Raw genomic sequence first — 22,946 nt, forward strand, 5'->3', positions numbered from 1 at the left:
ACACCGACTTGTCTTGAATATCAGACTCCACCTAAACTGACTGTATCACTGAAATTTCGAAAATGTCAAATAAACTCAAAATCAAACCATGACTGATTCAGTCGAATTTCCTTACCTCCAATGACATCTCTTCATAAATACTTCTTACTTGCCGATTTTTCTGCCCAACCTGTACAATACTGAATGGCAGGAATATTGGGGTGACATCCAATCTTCCTTAGTTCATCTCAAATTGGAGGGTTTTCGTCCTCTCAGTTCTCAGACCAGTCACATCAAAGCAACCAGAACTTAGAATATTTTAGTTTATGAATTCTCTTATGTATATTTTTCCACAAGATGGCAAGATTCTTGGCTCTAATACCACTGTAATATCCCTTTCCGGATATTTTATCAAAACCTGTGATATATATTTGTAGATTTAAATCTGAACAGTAAACCAATATGTGATACAAATTTCGGAACTTTTATTGATTTATAACCAGCAGATATGCATATGAGAAAACCCAGAAAAATATGTTTATTTCCTCCAATGTTCAAAAGTACACAGTTAAACCAGCAATTAAGACAAGTAGTTGCCAAATAACATTACTGTATTATACATCAGCAATACAATAACATGCAACAATTCAGAATATCCAATCTTACATACAGAAATCACAGTCAGATTGGCAATACAGATAAAACCTGAAAGAAGCCTAGGTTTGCGTCCAACCTCCAAAGATTCTTCAAGGGTTTGAGTTCTCAAAGAAATAACCAGCAACTGTTTCCAGCTCCCAGATTAATATTTGTCTTCAATATTATAATCTTCATATATCCTCCCATGTGGAGTCTGTTGTACCTTTATTACTTTTCCCAATGTGATGCATGCTCTTTTAAGCAATCTGGGATAAAGCACATTTTTGTCCTTTAGTCACTTAAGTGATCATAGTAAATTTTTAAAATAAAGTGACAAGTTAAATGACCTTAATAGTCACTTAGTCAGGAAACCATATAATCATCAAGCATTAAAATAGCTGACCAAAAGAACTCAGATAATCACATGCAATAGCTCGTTGAAAAGCTCTCGGCGAGATGCTTCCAAACCAACACTGAGGTACTAAAAATATTGTGCTCTGTTTACTTACTAAAAATAGTAAGTATCCAAACAACGTGCCAAAACCGCTCCAATGGGTTTGAAACTGGAAATGCCTAGGCCAAACCTCAAACTGAACCCTGTAAAGAACCTTTCCACCCCTGAAACCTAGGTGAAGCGAGCCAGCACACAAAATTATAATGTCCCAGAAAAAGGGGACATTACAAAATATACAATCAATTCCTCATATGGCGACAACATCGTGTCCAGAGTGAAGCAGCACAAAAACCAAAAATGAGATTTGGAAAGAGTTTAAAATGACTTGTGGTGCAATTCAACCCTTCTGATATAGAGAGGAACCATTGGCAGTTCAGCGCCAGCTTTGCCACAAATCAACCGATCCATTAAGCACTACATTTGCGAGTTTAACACACCATCCACTAAGTTGGAGATGCTTGATTTTTGAAAAGTCATTTGCACAAATTTCATTTAAGATCTACATTCACAGCCACCAATTCCTTGGAGTGTGCTTACCAACTTGCCCTAGGGTGTAAACCAAGCAAAAGATAATAAACACTAATCATCCACATCTCAGGAAACAGTACTTCTACCACAATCAATTCCTCAAATCTGTTAGAATAAATAAGTCAAAGTGGTTATTATCATCAGTACGTGCATGTCACTTGCACTTTACTTCTACATTTTCTCTAAAGCAAGCTGAATTTCTATGCTGGATAGTTTCATGGGTTGCAAATAGGACAATTATTTGGCCAAACTACCTTTGACATCACTAGTCTCGAGGTTTAAGGATTCGACCTGGCTATTTGAGAGTTTGCTTTTACCAGATTTGCATTAAGATTGATCACCATATTTAACAAAGTGAAAGAATCTATGACTTTTCCTCTCTACGAATAGTGGGCACGAGCATTTTATTTTCAAATGTCATAATTACTATGATATTCATAGGATGTACCATATTTTATAGGGAATTGGATGAAATAAATTCCATATTCCAAAACTACCGTGGCAGTTTCAGGAGAAATTCTCCTTTCCGGACATCCTTACAATTCTTGGGTGAGCTTCATGGTGAATGTATCATTAACCCTGTGAAAGTTAGCATAGCTCTTCTGCAATCGCAAGCTAGGGTAGAAATAATAAATTTGAATGTCATCCTCAAACTCTTCCACATGTTCCAAGCCAGGCCACTATTGCGTGCAAGCTAGGACGTGATTAGGTATGATGACATGAAGAACTTATTCAGCGGAAATTGAATCACCGATGAACACAAAGTTTTCAGACTCGGACTCAAAGAGTACTCGGCAAGCCCAAAATTTTCAACTCGGCAAAAACTAGGAGAAAACTTAACAAAAACTTAGGGAAAACTCGTGAACTTAGAAAGAACAAAAAAGAAATTCTCTTAAAGAAACATATTTTTTTGTAAAATTCAAAAACAAAATGTATTAAATTAAGAATTGACATCTTGAAAGAGAAAATGCATGGTTTTATAGAAAACATAGTATGTGAAAAACGTATTTCAACCATCATTTTACCTACTTTAACATTTCTACCCATGATTTTTTGTCTATAAAAATGCAAGAGTTAAACTTGAGAGTACTCGCCGAACAAAAAAAATTGAGAATACTCAGCAACTCCGGGAGTACTCGGAGAATTTGCAAACTATGAATGAACATATCTGGTTGCTGATTGTTGCAGCACAGTCAATATAAGCAGAATCGGAACAGACTGTTTGTACAAAGAACATCCTTTCATCAAGGTAGATTGCATCTTCATTTCCCCTTAATCTGTGCACTAGAACAATGTCTGCAATCTATACTTTAATATTTGTATCAATAATAGTTTTAGGGAGCTTGGAATGGCCTGCCCTCTTCGGCCGAAACCATTCTCTGACCATCACGCTTCTGTAATATATTTTCTTCTCACTAAGCAGTGACTGCGATGAAGTGAAATCCCATTGGGCATATTCTTCTCTTACAAGAAGTCAAAATGAGTTTTGAATTGTCTCGCTGTCAATACTAATAAGAATTTCTTGATTAAGCTTCCTAATTTGTCGGGTTATAGATTACAATGATTTATACATTCCATGATCAATTTGACGCACAATACAGCAACAGAAAAATGACCACTTGTAATAAATCGCATTCTAGTAGTCATTCCGAGATTGGGTGTCTGTTTGAGTCATTAATTCTTCTCCAAAATTCATCTAAATCCACTTGCGCCTGCAGGGATTCGTGGAAGCCTTGCTTAAAGGGGCGGCATAGACATTCTTACCTGGTTTATTGTTCTTCGGAGGCTATAGCACACTCGGACCCCACTTGTTGGGCTTATTGTTGGTTTGCCCAAGCCTAGACCCTATTGGGTTTTAATGGGATTGATATTGAAGAACTTCCCCCTCCCCTTCTAGTATTCCCTAGACGCCCCTTCTCATCTTCTGCCTTCCCGGCAGGAGACAAACATACACATCACAACAGACATCAACATATAGTATATTCGTACCAGATTGGCCCTAGGGGACTTCGTCCTAAGATGCTATTCTATGCAAAACACTTCATCAAGCCACAGGATGGGGTTATTGTGCGCCCCTCATATCTTTTCCATGGTTGATCTCATGATCTTCGTATCTCTCTTGGTTCTTTCAAAGTGGATTCCCATCAGTTCCGCATCTAGGCCAACCACCATTTGGATAGGGAGGGGACGTAGACTCACTTCACCTTTTGTTGCCCCATCTAATACGAGATCAGAGGGAGATTCTCCTACCTATTTAGAGAGACATGGTCTCTTGCAACCTTCTTTAGGTACACTAACCAGAGTTGCCTTTCTATCTTCAAGAGACATGGTGGCTCCAAGACTACACCTTGCAGTGGACTCACCCTCAAAGATAACATTTCAATCAGCTCATCACATTTTCTTTAGAGTAGTTTCTCTCATGCAGGGCACTAAGCGGGCTTCGAACCACCCTTCGAGAACTTCGAAAACCATGAGACCACATAGATCCTCCGCTCATCACATCTTTCTTTAGAGTAGTTCCTCTCAATCGGGGCACCAAGCGAGCTTCGAACCACCCTTTGGGATCTCTAAAGGCCATGAGACCACATAGATCCTCCACTCATCACATCTTTCTTTAGAGTATTTCCTCTCAAGCGAGGCACCAAGCGGGTTTCAAACCACCCTTCGGGATCTCCGAAAGCCGTGAGACCACATGGATCCTCCACTCAATAGCGGCTTTCTTCTTCTAGCACCTCCAAGGGTTCTTGGAGACACTTTGGGGTCACTCACCCTATGGCCTATCTGTCAATTCTAGACTTTTTCCCAGTTAGCTTGTTGGGTTGTTTAGTTTTTGTAATACATTTATGTTATTAATTAAATCATTCATGATTTAAGATTATTTAAATTTGTAACATGATAATATTGCATGATATTTTATATGCACAAAGAGATTTGATATTCAAATACTTATTGATTTAGATAAGCATATTAGCATAACAATTTATATTAACATGTATATTCTTGCCTTATTTTTAAACACATCTTTATGGCTCAAACTAAACAAGAGAAAATGATGGAATTAAATCATATGGCTGAAAACTATGTGTTTTCTTAAATACTCTAGTTACAATCTTGTGATGCTTATTTCCGTGATGATTTTTCTTTGTGGGTTGTTTAGTTGACCAAATTAGGATGTGCACCAAAGGCAATTTTGAGATTTCTTTTATGATTATTTGATTAGATGTCATGATGTACTTTATGATTTAAATTGAGATTTCTTTTGATGAGCATTTATGAGAACTTAAGTTTTGAGAACCAATGTTATTTTCAGGATGCCTGTTAAGGAACCGAAATCGATCAATACTAATTTATGGTATGGGAAATAATTGTGCTTTGTGAATTTTGGGAACATAATCTAGGTGCATGTCTATGGGAGTGGCTTGTAATGGAGGTTGGGGCTCAAAGTGGCTGTCACGATAACTCATTGTAAGTTGTGTAACAAGTGATAACATAGTAATTTAAAATACTTTCCTCCCCTACGGCTTGAGATAAATTATAAAGATAGTTAGAGATTTTTCCTCATCTATGCCTTGAGTGCTTGTATAGGTTAAGGATGAGAATGAGATGATACCTTGAGAGGTATGACTAGTTTTCTTGTCTTCACGAAATGGTATTCTAGTTCCACATAGAGTCACTAGGGGGTCAGGCTCCTAAAAGACTGTCAAGGTAACCTTAGCGTTGACTCATGTGATGACACTCCATAGTATGTAGCCTAAGTCTCCTTCATGTTTTCTTTATATTTGCCTCTAGTGGTGTATTTATTGGTGTACTTGTTGGACATTACTTTTGATGATGTATTTATTGTGAGTTATTATTTATTGATTGGATATCAGTTATTGTTGACAATTAACTTTTATTAATGAATGTCAGTTATTTATTGGTGGTTTTTTTTATTGTTGGAGTTAGTTATTGATGGTTTACTTTTATTGATCACAGTTGTTATTTGTTGGTTATTGTGCTTATGACACTTGACATTGATTTGAATGTGGTTGTATCTTTTTGGTTTTGATATTTGATTTGTACTTGGTATATGTTGTTGATTTTGGTATGTGATGTTGGTTTGGATGAATGCCTTTTCAACATTGGTTTTTTTTTTTCTTATCAATAGTTTGTGTTACCCTTGGGGTAGATTTGGCTATCAGGATTCCTTACCTAAGATTGTTTTATGATTTGATTATCTATGTGTCGATCGTACATTATCACTCCTACACGGTATGAGTGGGAGCCTAATTAGGTGACCACACGGTCAGGAGTTGGTGTCTTCTTACCATTTGGATCCCCCTCAATTTGATAGATGTTGGATGTTCATTGATATAGTTGTATCATTATCGTTTTTATTCTTATCTTGGAGACTTCTACTCATTTGATGTATCTATGCATCATGTGTTTTGAGATTCTATGGGATATTGTATTGAATATTGATGTACTTGAATTTATTATTGCATACCCTATGACATGAGCAGTGGATTATGTTATATGAATGTACTCTATCATATTAGTTGTTTTATGTATGTGTGTATGAGGTTATGTATGCATTTATTCATTTTATTAGTATGGACATTGTAATTGAGACTTAAACTTATTAATAAAAATTTCTTAGACATGACTCAACGCGAAGGAACTCTTCAGGAATGAAATCGGTATTGTAATTGCATTTGTTTATGTGTATATTGTTTCCGCATTGTTACTTTGATGTTGTTTAAACTTTAAAAAAGAAATAGTTTCATATACTTTGTAACATATTGTATTTATTTCCTTTGGGTTCTCGAGCGGGACATTACATTTATCAGCAACCACTGGCCAACTAGCACCCCCTCGACAACACTAACAATCACTAATTAAACCAACAAAAGATGAAAAAGGGGGCTTCATATATTTGTGTCCCTGGAGAAAAGAGTGGTCTTGGCATATTTGTGTCCCTAAAGAAAAAAGGGGCCTTTGTACATTTGTGCCCCTTCAAGGAGCCAGGGAAGGAAGCAAGACTTTGTAGGTGCCCTTGGTGTATTCACGTTTGGTGGATGATTTCTTGAACACTTGAGGAGATATTAAATGCATTTAGAGATCTAAACATTTGGACAAAAGGTTATCTCATGTCCCATTGACTCGTGATGTGTGCAGCAAATGAGGGATAGTTTCCACAACCTTTAAAGAGGTGTTAGACACACTCAAAAGAGATGTGGACTTTTAGAAGAAAGGCATCTCATATGCAGCACTGGAGGAGGCATTAGACACACTCAAAGATGCATAAGTTTGGAGGAAATGTTGTAATGTCCCCATTTGAAATAATAGTAAATAATATAATTATAATATAAAGATAGATTATAATGCAAAATAGTGTAACAAATAATACTAATAAAGAAATAACATACAAATAAGATTATAATATATATTATTTTTATATGATCTCTAATACAGATAGTAAAATAATAATAATGTATATTGCTTCATCACAGTTAAATAAATAAAATATTAATCATTGAAATAATCAAGACACTACATATATCATGAGGATAAATAATAAATGATAAAATAATAATTCCAAATACTTTACTTAATATAAAGAAAGAATATAAATATCAATTAATATAAGTATATAAAAACTAAATATAAATTATTTATGATAAATATTATTTAAACATTAATATGAATCAGACATATCATATTACTATACTTTCTCCTAATATTAATAATAATGTTAATATAACTTGTGGAGAAGAGACGTAACTCTTAATGCTACATAGTATTAAAGGAGTATTGCATCGCATAATCAAGGGGGAAAAAAAGGAACATAGATTTTTAGGCAGATATGAGTTGAAGACATGGAATCAGAATAAGGAATACAGAAACTAATAATAGGAAGATACAGTCAGCGATAAATCAATACAGGGATCAGTCACGATAAGTAATCAACAGTGATAATATGGTAAGTGGCAGTAACATTAAAAAAAGAAGAAGCAGAGGTAACAATACACTCAATGATAAGCAGCAGAGAATAGTGGAAATAAGGAAGACGTTCAGGTGGAAGATATACAAGTCACAAGGGATACCATTTGCAGCATAAACAATAAGGCCACATAGGCTCCTGCAGATCGAGATTCATCTGTCACAAGGAGGAAAAAACAATACTTTTGGAATATTATTTCTTTAAATAATAATGAGCAATTCATAGCAGAGATAAGAAGAACGATCCAAGGAAATCACGGGAGAGTAATCTACAAACTCATGAATAGTATAATTCATCTCATTCAGAGATTGTTCAATATCCAATACTCATCTACGTAAACCATATTTGCTTTACATTGGAAATCCAAGCAATATTATTCACCACAAAAGACCCGCTAAAAATCACTAAGACTCAGCGAGAGAAAGTATAGTCAGCCAATGACTGGAAAGAACTACGGCATCGCTAATGGGAATACTAGAGTCGGTGTTGAATGTATCGGGCAGAATCATTGTGTAATCGTGGTAGGTGTTGAGAAAAAGATGACAGACTCCTAGAGTTATTTAGAAGTGATAATCGTCCAACCTTGGGAAAAGAAGATTACTAGTCAGCAAAGATTCTGGAACAATCAAAAGAGTTATAATAAACACTTAGCATTCTATAAATAAAGTTCTATGGATTTATGTATACAACAGGGATGATATCATATCTCTATATTGGGATCTCAGAAACGGACATGATCTATCTGATATAAATCTGTACCAGCAACAAGATGACGTTGGGACCAATAGAGTCAAATAATCAAATCATTATCGTGGGATTGGGGAAGTTATAGACAAGCATTATCCAATAGCTCTGAGAACAGGGCCAACTTTTCAGTATAACCCGTTATTTACTGGAGGCTGAGTTTATTTGATGTGATTGAATATACAGAATAAAGATGGCAACATACAGGACAATCCATGAATGTAAAGTCAAGGGGAAAGAATTCAGTAATAATAAACAATAAAAGCATCACAAGTATCATAATCAGTTTACCAGTAATTAATTCTTATGAACTGCACTATAACCAAGAAGGATGGATCAGTCAGGGATCATCTATTAAGTGATTACATAGAGAATATTTGAGTTCATATAACAACCCAAAGTAGAAGAGAAGACGAAGTTCGTCCTTGACAATTGAATTGGAAACAAGTAGAAGTACACAATGTTTTTAAAACTATGAGGATTAGAAATACGGAAAGGATATAATATTAGTAAACATGCCTATACAAATCAAGTACTATGGGCCAGCTAATTGTTGCATAATATCAAGGTGTTTTTTTTGTCAATAAAGGGTTTAAATGGAAAGAAGTATCTTGTAATTGAAACTCCGGAAAAAATGTCCTTATATTCCAAGTTAATTATGGAAGGGACATTACAAATGTGTCTCATTGTGCATCGAAGATGTGAATACATTTATGTTCTCTCATGTTGTACAAATGGTAATAAGATGTCTAGTCAAGAGATCTACTTGTGCATTCAAATCGATGTTTCTTGGGTGAGCGGGGAGGATTTTTTCAAGACACTTCATCAAAGTCGCTAGAAGGCTAAGTCACAGGGTTCGCCCGATTTCCATCATGAAGTTCGGAATTCAACGAATGTCAAAAGTCTATTAAAAAATTGTTAAAATTCGTTTTAAAATTCATAGGAAGTGTGCAGTCTGTTTAAAATAAAACATATTAAAAAATTGTTTTCCAAAGCCTTTTAAGGTCAAGCAGCGAGTAAATTTTCAGCTGCGAATATTTCTTACAACAGTTTAATGTTGGACGGCATGAATGGGCAGACAGATATCCACCACCGACCAGGGAAAAAAATCCAAATTCATGGCGCAGACAGAAGCTCATACTCCATCGGCGGAAACAAACTTGGAGTAAATGATTCGGCTCCTCTAAAGAAAATAAATTCAAGTCGATAGGTTAAAAGTTTGGGTAGATTTAATTTAAACATTTAAACTTAATATTTATGTTTTGTTTTGTTTTAAATTTATTTTAAATGAAAATTTAATATCTTATCATTAAATCATCTAGATTTGTTTTTTAATTATAATATATTTTAGAATTTAGTATATTATCTTAATTATAATATTCAGTACCTTTTCTTTAAATCTATTTTTATTATGTTTTGAATCATTAGATTTGTTATTTGATGTGTTTTTATTAATATATTAAAGTCTAATATTTTAAATATTTAAATTATAATATATTTATATTAATATTAAAAATCTAATATAATTGTTATTATATATTAATAATATTTAAATTACCTTTTAAAACTTTAAAATACTAATATGGTTTAAATGTATTTATATTATATTGAAGTTTAATATACTATTTTTTTATGTTTAAAATTTTAATATATATATTTTTAAAAATAAAAAATATATAAGACGAATTTAATGTCGAATTTTTATGATTTTTTTGGGATCCCCGAACTTTAATCGAATTTTATTGTTGTCGAACTCTAATTCGAACTCGAACCTTGTGACATAGCTAGAAGGGTTGGGTTCAAAACCTTTCATAATGGGAGCCAACTATGTTTTATTTTATGCTATATTTTGGCATAATTCATTAACCTTCGCAACCATTCCTGCATTCTATTTCCATTCCATTTTCATATCATTTACCCATTTTATGTTGCATATGATTTAATACATATGTCATATTTAATAAAGTTTTAAGATTAAACTATGGAAAATAATTATTGATTGCTTTTACTAATAAATATTGTTATTTTAAGCCTTACATATTGCAAGTGCAACATACAGACTTCTTGTTTCCTTTGTGACAAGGTGATATTTTAGCTGGATTCACACCTGCATTCTTATCCACGAAAACAAATGATCTATTCATGTTTTTGTCAGACAGTGCTTTTTGCTTTGGCAACTTCAGATGATTAGCTCCTACCTGTGGAGTTTCCAATCTCTTCACCAACTCACTATACACCTTTCAACAGCCACCTCAGCACCATTTTGTTATATGGATTTGTGATACGGTGTTTTCCAGCTATGTGGAGGATACACTTTCGTGAGGAAACCATAAATATTAGTATCTAAAAAGGGACATGCTTGATAGCTGGAGAAAACCACAGATCTTCCATCTTTGTTTTTGCTCATAGTTATAACAGATCTTATTTTTTTATTCTTGGCCAGTACTCAACAATTTTTGAAAGCCGTTGGTATCTATATCTGTTGGTATACCAACATATTATATTTGTCACCACTTCAGATATTAGTTATAAACTCTGTGTATATAAGTAGAGTAGCATAAGCTATAGAGGGCAGCTCAAATACAGATTGTTATACGCAGAATTTTCTGTATCGCTGTCTGATAATAAAAACAGTGCCTCTTATGATCACAGCAGTGTACAAAAGCTCCAATTCTGTCCACTGTACAAACCAAGAGCAAGGGCCCACTCCTTGGCAATGCTCACTAATTTCTGTAGCTTTCATTGTTTCAGTTTATAAGTTTCTGCAGTTGTATTTTGTTGTTGATTGGAATGATTTGTTTTTGTGTTAATGCTTGAATGTTACTAAAATCATTTGTTTGTTGCAGGTTTATTTTCCATAGCTTGCATTTCATCCATGCTCAACTCACAACTCTTAGCCATTCAGCACATAGCCACAAAACCTCTCACAACCTCACAATACCTGAATAGACACTCACACAAAGCTGAATCTAGTTTATTCCTGACCCCAATTTCGGCCTATCACTTGCAATGCTCCACTCTTCTCAAAATTTATGTAATGGGGGGAATGTTGGAATATTACATTAGTTTTTGGTTTTGATTAATTAATTAATAGTTTGTTACTTCTTGGTTATTCCCATAAGGGGATTTTAGGTAATTATTTACAGGAATGCAATGCTCTAAAAGCATTTGCAAGTAACATTGTAAGGAATCCAAATGAATTTACTAATCAATCCAGTTTTCTATTTTTGCAATCATGGTTTAATATTTCTTTACTCCACACTCATTATCAAGGAAAACGAGGATAATATAAAGACAGTTTGAAAAAAACCATACATAAAAATTTGATTGGTATTCTTAGAAAGAGAAATTAAAGATGTCAAAGTAGCATAAAACAGCAAAATGTCGCCAAAAAGTAAGCGACTATTTCGTCGGCTCTAACAAGTTAAGTGCAGGGTACATTACATAAATTTATGCATGTGAAAACAAATCTGAAAAAGTAAAGAGTCCATAATCCGAAGTACATTCTAAACATGCACATACACCATATACATGCCATAACTAGTAAAATTGATGAAGTGTACAGAAACAAAAATAAACTACAGCAACATATAATAAAAAAATAAGTATCTGTTATTGCTCTCTTCATACACAAAAAGATGTATCGCAATCTTCTACTTAATACTATTTAGAAAAGGTTAAAACTTAAAACCATGTTGATTTTAAACTGTTCCAGAGAGACATCCTTCTACTAACATTTGGTTTAGATTACATGAGGAAGACTGAGTACTTCAGCAAGATTGAAAATTTATTACACACATATATAGAAACTGGCATTATTATATGAACTCAGTGAAGAAATTGTAGAAATAAACAGTCAATACTCCATTGTCTTCTAAAATCATGTTTAAGTCGATTACCTTGTTAGTGTAGATGGATTTTTTATATGAAGTCTTGGATTTCCTGAGTCACAATTTGGCAGAGAATCTCCACCCCTCCCCTCACATCTGAGAACTTCCTTTACCCAATTATGAGGTGAATCACTTCTTTCCTGATTACGTCCTGGATCAACTGTGGGAAAACGATAATTGTCTAAAGTAACAGAGACAATCTGCCAAGCCATTAGACGAATAGATGTCAAAATTGCTTCTCCTCAAAAAATAATATAAGTGAAACAAAATTTATCTTATAACGTAAAGGTCAAACTTGAATACAAATCAAGATATTCTTCCAATTACTGTCTGCTTATTATATGGGAACAGCTCTTATTTTCAAGGTACACCTTCAAATCTTACACACATTAAACTTCAAGCCATTCAATTATAAATCTAGAAGCAAATAAAATTTGGGCAGAAGAACACATCAATAAAATGCTTTGTTTTAGGATATTCATTATAACAATAGATTCACTCAAGATACAATAATAGCTTTATCAAGGATTGCAATCCATATAAATCTAAACAAGTTGAAAAATCACAATACCCAAGTTTATCAAATTGTGAATTCCCTGTAAATACATTGCAAATCTGCTGAATTAGAAGACCCCATCCCTGACTCAAAAGTGATGAAAATACGAACCCAGTCCCTGGTTTGTCAAAAGTAGGAAAGACCTCACCCTGTGAACCCAAACCCTGTCCAATGACGATATCCAAGACCCTGTCCCTAGCTTGCCAAAAGATAGGAAAAATACCTGTCGCCCAGATCCTTCCAAACCCTATCCCACCTTATCGGCCCAGACCCTGTCAAGTTCACAAGTACTAACTAGAATTTGAAACTCGTGACTATGTATATCTGATAGATTATTGTTGGATATTAGTTATTTATTGATAGATTGACATTTAATCGGTTCAAATATTCTTAGGAACAATCTTGAATAAATTTTCTGAAATTATATGCATTGCTGAGTGAACTTTGGAATACTGCTTTGAAATGATGAATTAAATTACAGATTGATGCACGATTGCTTGTTAATTGATTTGTGCCCTGCTGTTCTGAATTTATTTTCTGTGTTACGAAGATCTGGATTTTTGCTTCGAATCCCTTCTATGATCCCTTCAACACAAATCAGTTTCTCTTTCATATCTCGTCATAGGAGAGATCGCACCTCTTGCTTACTATCTCTTTATAAGAAATCACACTCCATAATGGAGCCCTGCCTTTTTTTTATTTTATATAATGTTTAATTTAATAATAGCTGCCACTGACTAATCTCAGTTGGTATCTTTGCTTATAATTCTTTTCAATTCCAGTTGGTCTCTGTATTGAATAGATGCCATTTTTTTCCCTTTGTTCACCCTATCATTCCTTAAATTTAAAATTTATAAGCCTACGTTAACTACTTGTAATTGTCTGTGGTCTTCATTTACAAGTACTCTCATCTAAACTGGTATTTGGTGGGGCGAGACAGTTGGCTCTTCCCATGGTTGCTTGTCCTCCAGCAATTTTACATTGGGATGATCATGAAGAGAGTGGTCCTGATGACTCTCAATAGGATTCCCTCCTAAAAAATTATTAAGATAATATCTTATACTTTCTATAATAGTCAACTACTTGTCTGTAGTCCATCTTTCAGTCTAGATAGGAATGTTTCCTACCCTATCTCTTTTGTCTTCAGTCCAGATAGGAATGTTTCCTATCCTGTCTCTAGTTTTGTTTCTAATTCTATCTTCAGTTTACGTTGTTTCTTTTAGAAACAACGTCCTTGTAATTCTTTATAAGGAACACATTTGTTCCTCTGTTAATCAATCAATCATCCGGAAATCCGTTAATCTGCCAACTCTTCTTGAATCTTGTAACAAAAATAAGTGACTGTCTCAAACTGTAAAAAATGGCTATAAAGGTCCCTGCTAAGCTCTACAACACCTGGTCGGGTCCTCTAGCCTCTATGTTAAACTACAGGAACTGCTGACTATAGGCCAACCTTCACTATAGTCTGGACTGTCTAACAAATGGACAGTACAATCATCCCTTTCCAGGATTGCTTGCCCTCAAGCAAGCACTAAACAACACATGCTCCGCTCCACTGAAATGCCCAAACACCACATATCGTGAAGCAACATATTGGAATCCATGTGAAATAATGTACCCAGCCAATCAATGCCCGCACCTGAAAACAAATAAAGACCTAATTGTATGAGATGTAGAAGTATCTCAACCAATCACCATAAAGTAACCATTCATGTATGTGGAACATCAAAACAGAGTGAGAATGAACTCGCACATGCCAAGAGACCAAAACAAATGGCCACCATGATTTGCAGTAATAACTATGTTCAGCCACAAGGATGATAACAAACATGTTATCCAACCCAAGACAATCTAAGAAAATCTGAATTCTCAGATTGAATCATTGATGTAGACCATGCCAAATCAAGTAGTGCTATATGATTCCAAGTGGGGCAGACACTGCTCCATAAGGAACTGAATACTATGAAGTTACCAATCAACAAGGATATCACTACCATATCAAGAGAAATAGGTGACAAAATCAAAAAAGATGTATGTATGTCATCACTGCTCAACAAAGACGGCTCTGAAGTGATTGGCCCACTAAAAGAGACATCAACAGAATCATTTCACCCTCATGAAAATGATCAACTGCCTCAATTGGAGACTCTGGATTAGGCAACTCATGAAAGATCCCCAAATAAATCTAATTTGATTTTTCTGATTTGTTTGGTTGTTGACTGGAGATGTTTTGTGTTGTTTGCAATGAGTTTTGATTTTTAAGTTTCAAATCCAATGGTAGTTTGAACTTTGCCAGGTAATTTTGATTAGAATATAAAGTGATGTAATTAAATCAATTTATTCTTATTTAAAGTAAAACATTAGGAAAAAACTAAATTATTCCACATTTATTCCTGAATTCATCACCTAGACTCCAAACAGAAAACTGCTGATGCCCATATGATGTCCAAATATAGTAAGTAAATTGACAGGACACTCCTTACAACTAGGGATCTTCCCTAAAATTCTCTAGAATAATCCCTAAGGCCCCCTAAAATGTTCCACTGAACTCCCAGCCAATCATTTTAAAAATCCCTCCTACAAATAGGAGATTGTCTCAAACTATACAGAACGGCTTATAAAGCCCCTGTGAACTCCACAAACCTCTAGATGGGTCCCCAACCCACTCTGCTAACCTATGGGAAACCTAATAGTAGGCCAAACTTTGCTGACAACTGTGTTGTCTAAGGGACATTACATATCCTTTTAGTCCACCTTCAAAATTCTTCTTTACTTTCGTTCATTAATTTAGAATTTAAGGGGTGGTTATCATAGAGGTCTTCACTTGTTCTAGTAATCTTGTTTGTCATATCACCCTTTAGAATTACATGCCCTTAACATCCATTTGGTAGACCCTATAGAGTTACTTCCTTACCAATATTTTGAGAACATCATTACATCTATTAGAAAACTAAATAGAATCTACCTAGCAGATACCATTGAATGTCCAAACCACATTTGTATCTCCTATACTTAACGCAGAAAAGTCTTCATTCATTTGGTGTTTCCCGAACATAATGCTTAGTTGTGGAATTCTTCAAGTTTCAAGGATGGTAAATCTATCTGCCATAACTACCTTAAAACCTTCAAATTCCTGAAGTTTTAATTTCATTGCCTTCAACAATGAAGTTATGTGTAGTGCCACTATTAACAAGAATAATCACATTTTGACAATGAAGAACACTATGAATTCTAAGGGTGATATTTGGGTGCCCCTGAAAGCATAATCAAGTTACTATTTTCAAACTCTTCTTCCCCTTGTTTTCTTTTTTCTCCTTAGGTTCAAACTCTTTGTCCTCAACTTCAAATATTATTGCTTCTATGTAGTGTACTTGTCTCTATTGAAAGCATCAAGACTGTGCTTCCATTGTTCTCTGCAATGGAAACATAATTTCATCTTCCAAAGATCTCTCACAAATTCTTCCTCCTTATTGGAATGAGGGGGCAAAGCATCAATGACTGTGCTTTCATTGTTCTCTACAATGAAAACATAAATTCATATTCCAAAGATCTCTCACAGATTCTTCCTCCTTATTGGAATGAGGGAGCATTGCATTCAGTAATAATTATTCTCATCAAAGGGTTGTTTATATGACCCCAATGGTATATTCTTGGAATAGATCTTCTCCTTAGTTGTAATTTCTAACCTTAATTCTTTTTGGATTGCATCTTCTAGGGACATATGACCAAGAGCACCCAAAAAGTCACAGAATAGCCTTGTTAAGCCTTCAATAAATAGTTATATGAGCTCTCCCTCGAGAACACCAAGCACCATGACTTTATTTATTTTTATTCTATCGCATAATCTTCTAATGATCCCTATTGTTTCAATTGTGCCCTTGTAATGTCCCCAATTTTAGCAGGTCTTTGCAGTTGGCTAGGCCAGTTCATCATTGCGACCCTCATGAGCTGGCAGTAAGATTTGAGTGTCTCAGTTGTGGACTTGCTATTCTTAGAAAATCTATTTTGGATAGTTGCCATATTTGGAAATGCACTTGGAAGCGCTGGCAGTTGGTCATCATCTGCATTAGATGGAGTTGTTTATTGATGGGTTCATATTTACTAATTAATAAATGATGCGTTAATATTATAATGGCACTTTAAGCTTTTTATTGTTATTAAGTGGTGTTGTAAAGATGAAGCTTCTTAAGTGAAAAGTGTGATGAAGAAATTGAGTGCAATACTGTGTTATAAATATGAGCCCTTTTGGAGAGAAGGGCATCCAATTGTCTATTTGCTTTTTGTTGGCTTTGTGAGGGTTTCTGAGTTTTCTGATTTTCAATTCTCTTGCTGAGGTATAAGGGTTTGAGGCTGCATTTGCATTTTATCCATAGCTGAGGTATTGTGGAAGACTAAATTCTGAGAATTGATAATTCTGAAATTATTCAAGTCTTCCTACTGTATTTTTTGTTGCTGGGAGACATAATTGTTTGGAGTTTAATTTGCATTACCACCCACAAATTGAAGAGTTTGATACACATATGTAAGACTTGCGGAGGCTTATGGCAATTCCCTATTTCATATTGGGACATAATTCCACTATGTTTGGCATCCAAGTTCTCTGGCTGGACGTATTTGGCTGCCTACATATTCCAACACCAAGATATCTGTTGCTGGCGTTAAGCATCATCAGCTAGGCGTGGGAAATACCTGCTCATTGGCAGCTCAACTACTTGCACATTCAAGTGCCTTGATGCTGCACATTGGTAGTTTGAATTGGCAAAACATCAGGCATGTACACTGACATTTGCAGGTGCATTGGGAAGGAGGATCGGGCTGTGTGAAGCCCTGTATGCTTGCTGTTGTGGAGCACCTTCACTGGCATCACCTTGGACAGCTGCAGCTCACTGTTTAGGCAATTTTCTGGCATTCAAGTGTGTCTCTGCTGCGAGTCGGCCATTTCGACTGGAGTTACAGATTCCATTAATAATACTTGTATATTTCACCAATTGCAAGAATAATAGTTTCGTAGTTCAGTAGTTAGTTGGAATTGTTAAATTCAGAACTTCATTTCTAGTTTGAATGCAATTAATCTTGAAAACATAAAGCGCAGAGTTGCAATTATGAATTATGATAATTGACATAATCATTTACGACCTCACTTGCAAAGTGTTTGATGAAAAGTCAAACAACAGAATTGTGAAGGAAATTGGTGCTTGTCAAGGTTATAACTGGGTGGGGTTATTACGGCCCTTGAGTAACAATACCATGGTATCACCAATTGTGTGCAATCCCTTCCAAGTGGTCAATGGAAATTAATAGCATCACCTTCTCTCATGGGATCTCTCATGGGACGAGAAATAAGTATCCAAGTTTTGGATCCATGAATCTGTCGTGACTTTTTTGAATCCATCAAAATTCGGGATTCATTTTACTCACCCTTTAATATAAGTCTTTTCCTATTTCATTTCTAGAAGTATATCATGCCCTGGCATCACAATTTTTCCTAGATAGGATACTTCTCCTAATTTTAGGGTCAATTCTTGAAGGATTAACATATTCACCAATTTCATTAACTGGTCAATTGGTTTCTTTTCTTCTCTTGTTGGCACTTCTCTAGGTAAGAACAAGGATCTTCTTAACCTTGGTGTTGACCCTAGTGGCAATCTATTGTTATTCTCCAAGTGATTAGAATAACATTAGAATAACATCCTTTCCATTATTTTAATTGGGGCTAATAGTGTAGATGGTTTTATTCATGTTTTCTAGGGTTTGGAGAACTAATTAAGTCATCGCCTCGTATTGATCAATGAATGCCCTCCATTCACTTTCTAGTTGTTCACCCATTTTATCACTTGGAGTAGGCTTGTTGCTGCAACTTTCCTTCCCTCTTTCAAAGGCCCATTGAGCTTTTTGGCTTAATTGTTCTTTGGTCCATAGGCTGGCGAAATCAAAACTTCAATGCCAATTGTAATATCCTCTTTTGGAATATTATGTAAAAACAATAGAATTCACTCAAGATATAATAGAAGTTTCATCAAGAAAGGCAAGCTATATAGATAAATAGAAACGATTAACATAACACCCAAACTGAAAAAACTGTGCATTCCCCATAAATACCATGCAAACTTGTTGAGCCAAAGGACCCTTTAATAATGATGAAACCATGGACCCCATCCTTAGTTTGTCAAAGGTAGGAAAGACCTCATTCTTCAAAACTTAGCTCACACCTGAGCTTGAATACTATCTAGTGACAAAAACCAATGTTTCATCCCTAGCTGGCCAAAGGGTATGAAATGACCCTATCCTTCCAAACCCCATCTGGCTCAAAAGTACTAACTAGAATTCAAAATTCATGACTTGGTATATTTTCTAGACAATCGCCTGATATTATTACTTCTTGATGGATTGACAAGCAATCCCTTTAATAATATTTGATTATTCTTAGGTGATTCTTCGATGAATTTTCTAAATTAGAAGTATTTCTAAGTGGGTTTTTGGAAGTTTTCCTTGAATTGATGAACTGAATTATAGATTGATGCTTGACTGATAGTTAATTGATTTATATCATGTTGTTCTGAATTAATTTTTGGGTTTTATATGAACTGAATTTTGTTTTGGATTGCTTCTACACAATGATCTCTTCTACAAAAATAAATATATTTTTTTATATCTCTTCATAAGAGGGGCCACGCCTCTTACTATTAGAATATCACAAACCTTGAATGAGACTATTGGAATAATAATTGATTTTTTATTGTTTATTTCAAACACGTTCTTAAATATGATTAGTGAATACTGATCATCATCTGTTTAATTTTAAATGCAATTAAGTTCGATTATTTATTATTGAGTTTCACACTAACATCACTAATGCAATTTGAAGTTTTATGAGTGTGTGACCAGGGTGAAGACAAGAACAGGATTGAGGTAGAGTTCCTCAGGTCCTATATAAGTGGTTGGTGTGATCGAATACATACACACATGGTTAAGATCAATGCATGTTTTATATAGAACTGCTAACCATAAATGAATTTTATTGCAAACTATATTTGCATGTTCTATACAGATGTCCTAACCAAATGTGGATTTTATTGCAAATTATTTTTTCCTGTTTGGTTAGTTAAAAATGTTTAGCCTTATGCAATTGACTAATTTAGAATTATAATGATGTTTTTTCGTTAAAATAATATTAATTCTTTAAATAGAAAATATGACTGCTCTTTCTTTTGTTAATTCACTAAAATGAAATAAATTTCAAATCATGAAACAAGAAAATAATTTCCATCTTTCTTGATTATTTGGTAAAATAGATTAAGGAATATTCTATTGTTAAGTCACAAGTTTACTTCTGATTTTAATTCTTTTGATAATAGATAAAACAAATTAAGAAGACGTCATTTTGTTTTATGTGCATGTGTTAACAAACTGTGGTTAGAGCAGTGTCAATGTTTCCCAAAGGTTATGAGTTAATGGAAACATCAATAGGATTAGACAAAACAGCTACTTCATCCCAAATTGAGAGAAGAGAAAATGAAAGTCATCACATGGTCATAATGGGAGAAAAAAATTAGAAAGGAAAGCAGAAATCTTAAAAGAAGAATAGCCTTCAAGGAAAGAGAGACAGCCAGAGGAGATTTGACTGAAGGGAAGATCAGTCATGCAGAGCCAACATTGGATACCAGAATTGAATGCGAACCATTCTTAAAAAACTGATCTATGTAGAATGGACGACGTTGTCATTCCTTTCAAAAAGAAATACTTAATAATAGCACAATACTCAGCTACTTACATTTACAAGCAAGCATCTAATCAAATAGCATGTGGATATCTATTTTTTGTCAATAAAGAAACCAACCAATCAAATACCTCAGTTAAAGCTGAGATCTAGTGTTTTCCATGCTAGAACTACCAGTCAATGTTACCGACTCATTATATATTATTTCAGTAGCCAAAACACTTCAGATCTCTTCTTTAACTTGAGGAAAACTTTTTTAAAACAAATGATAAAGAATGTTTTAAAAAAGCTCAATGTGGCTGACAACTAATAGCGAAGTTGAATCAATCCGATGCTACAGAAAAAAGTAACCTATTGGTCAGATAATGTCAGAAAGTAATTCCACCTACAGTTCTTTATTGAACATTTTAGATTACAATTATAACTGTTTTAGGATCAACTACATCACTCGCTTGACCTATTTATAATTAAAAAGGCAGTTGTGCACATCAAAGTGCAGATTTAATGGCGAATATACACTGGCAAGATTAAACAAGAAAAATTTAAAACAATAAAGCATTAGGTTGGCTATGAGAGAGAATACTCGGGATTCAACTCAGGCAGACTTTAACAAGATCACAACTATTGAGATGTTGTTCAATTAGTTACAATGATGAAATCGTGAGATAACTGGACCATGCCAGAGATGTTCCAATAATGTCACCTACTGATTTGCAAATTTAGCTGCACAATCTGCTGCTTACCCCAAGGAAAGGGTCCATCACCTTGATGAGGTAGTTAATATCCTCAGTATTCAATAAGGCCAGTTCCGAGCTCTAACACAGCAAAAATATACAATTGAGGCAAAATGCCAAGAGTGATATACGGTGGCCATGGTGCTCCATCTCCTAATGATTTGGTGATACTATGACTTTACTCCCAATATCCTCATTTTGATGCTCCTTCTGGCATCTTCTTAAAGGCGAGTTTACATCATGTTGATGATGTAGATAATGGCCCCAGTGTTTAATAAAGGTATTTCTCATGCAAGTGCAAGGATGAAAAACTGAGGCACAAAGAGATAAGGTATTCAGAGAGTTTGGTAGCACTTACTTAGATCAATCATATAACAGAGCCAATGCAAGATAATCCATCAATAATTTCAAGTAGCCTTACCATCAACTCTACACATTAAAGAGGTTAATTGACCTTGGAGGAAAGATTTGTCATCTTTCAACAACATTCTCAGTGGCATGATTTGCAGGACAAGTAGATAGATACTCAAGCTTATACCAACCAATGCTGCAATTTTTATTTTTAGCTAGTATGGACTCTAGCTCTTACATGTAATGTACTAAGCAGAAACTATGCCCACTTTTTAAACTCTTGTGAAGAGAGACATAAATCTTTCTATAACTGGTTTGCAAGATCTATGTAACAATTTTTTGCAATTTCTGCATATTAGTAAAATTTCCTTTCATCACTTTCTCTCCATTCAACAATTTCTCTATCGCAATGCAAAGAGATTGAAACTTTTTGCTTCATCTTCTTGCATCATTTTTCACACACAAAAAAAGAGTTGAAACAGAATTAAGATTGCTTCAGAGCTATAGGAAAGAGATACTGGTAAAACGTTTTATTCTCTGCTTTAATCATATCAAATATTGTAAAAGCTGATATTCACAGCTGACCTAGAATGCATTTCTTGTACATGCATAAATTATAAATTAGAATAACTGATGGCATACTGACATCATCAAAAGCAGCTGAAATGTGTGAACATTCACCCATCAACCAGACCTGCAACATATACAAATATGATTAAATATTGTTTTTACTCATTCTGGACTCAACTGATCAAAAAACTTATTAAGAATTTTACAATAGAGATGTCCAAAAAACAAAAGAATTTCAAACAAGTTCTTCATATAAACCAAATTGCTTCGCCCTAGCAATTACTATATAACCCAAAATGATTAAACGTACCATCGCAGAAAGAGCCTGTAAACCAGCAGCTCTTAGACGACGGCATCTGCTGTAATCCCCAGCCTCATGAGCAAGCCCACAGAGCTTAGAAAGTAACCCGTTCAAATTATGCATGTATGTGCCATCTCTCTGTAATTGATATAAAATATTAGTAAATCAATAACATAAAGATCTAAAATAATCTTAAAATAATCAATTGAAGGCATGAGTAGTTTGTCTATGTCAGTAGCAAGTCAGAAAAAACTGTAATAACCCTGTTCGGTTATGACTCTAGCAATTCCACTTATTTAGACATTTGACATTTCAACAAACACTTGGCAGATGACCCAATTATCACTGAATATATAGTATTTATAATTCCAAAACAAAGTATCGGAAAATGCAACAATCGTTCACAAATTCAGTTAACCTTAGCCTTATACATTGCTCAAATAAATATCAAGCGGTAGTCTATAAATCTGCCATGTGAATTTGCACATTTAAATCTGAAACAA

At 34.5% G+C, this 22,946-nt stretch overlaps 1 protein-coding gene across 2 annotated transcripts in view; it reads right to left on the minus strand.

The window, feature by feature from the left end:
- Positions 1-22,946, minus strand: part of LOC149561311 (protein SEMI-ROLLED LEAF 2-like) — a 165,388-nt gene that overhangs the window by 96,358 nt on the left and 46,084 nt on the right. For both annotated transcript variants that reach the window (XM_089825066.1, XM_089825067.1), the window contains 3 exons: positions 22,453-22,581; positions 22,219-22,266; positions 12,224-12,414 (listed from right to left, as the gene is read on the minus strand). In XM_089825066.1, coding sequence (XP_089681192.1) covers positions 12,224-12,414; positions 22,219-22,266; positions 22,453-22,581 — 368 coding nt within the window. The remainder of the gene's footprint in view (positions 1-12,223; positions 12,415-22,218; positions 22,267-22,452; positions 22,582-22,946) is intronic.

The sequence above is a fragment of the Cupressus sempervirens genome, chromosome 4, assembly GCF_028749045.1.
Source record: "Cupressus sempervirens isolate cs-2001-9-10 chromosome 4, ASM2874904v1, whole genome shotgun sequence".
NCBI lineage: Eukaryota > Viridiplantae > Streptophyta > Pinopsida > Cupressales > Cupressaceae > Cupressus > Cupressus sempervirens.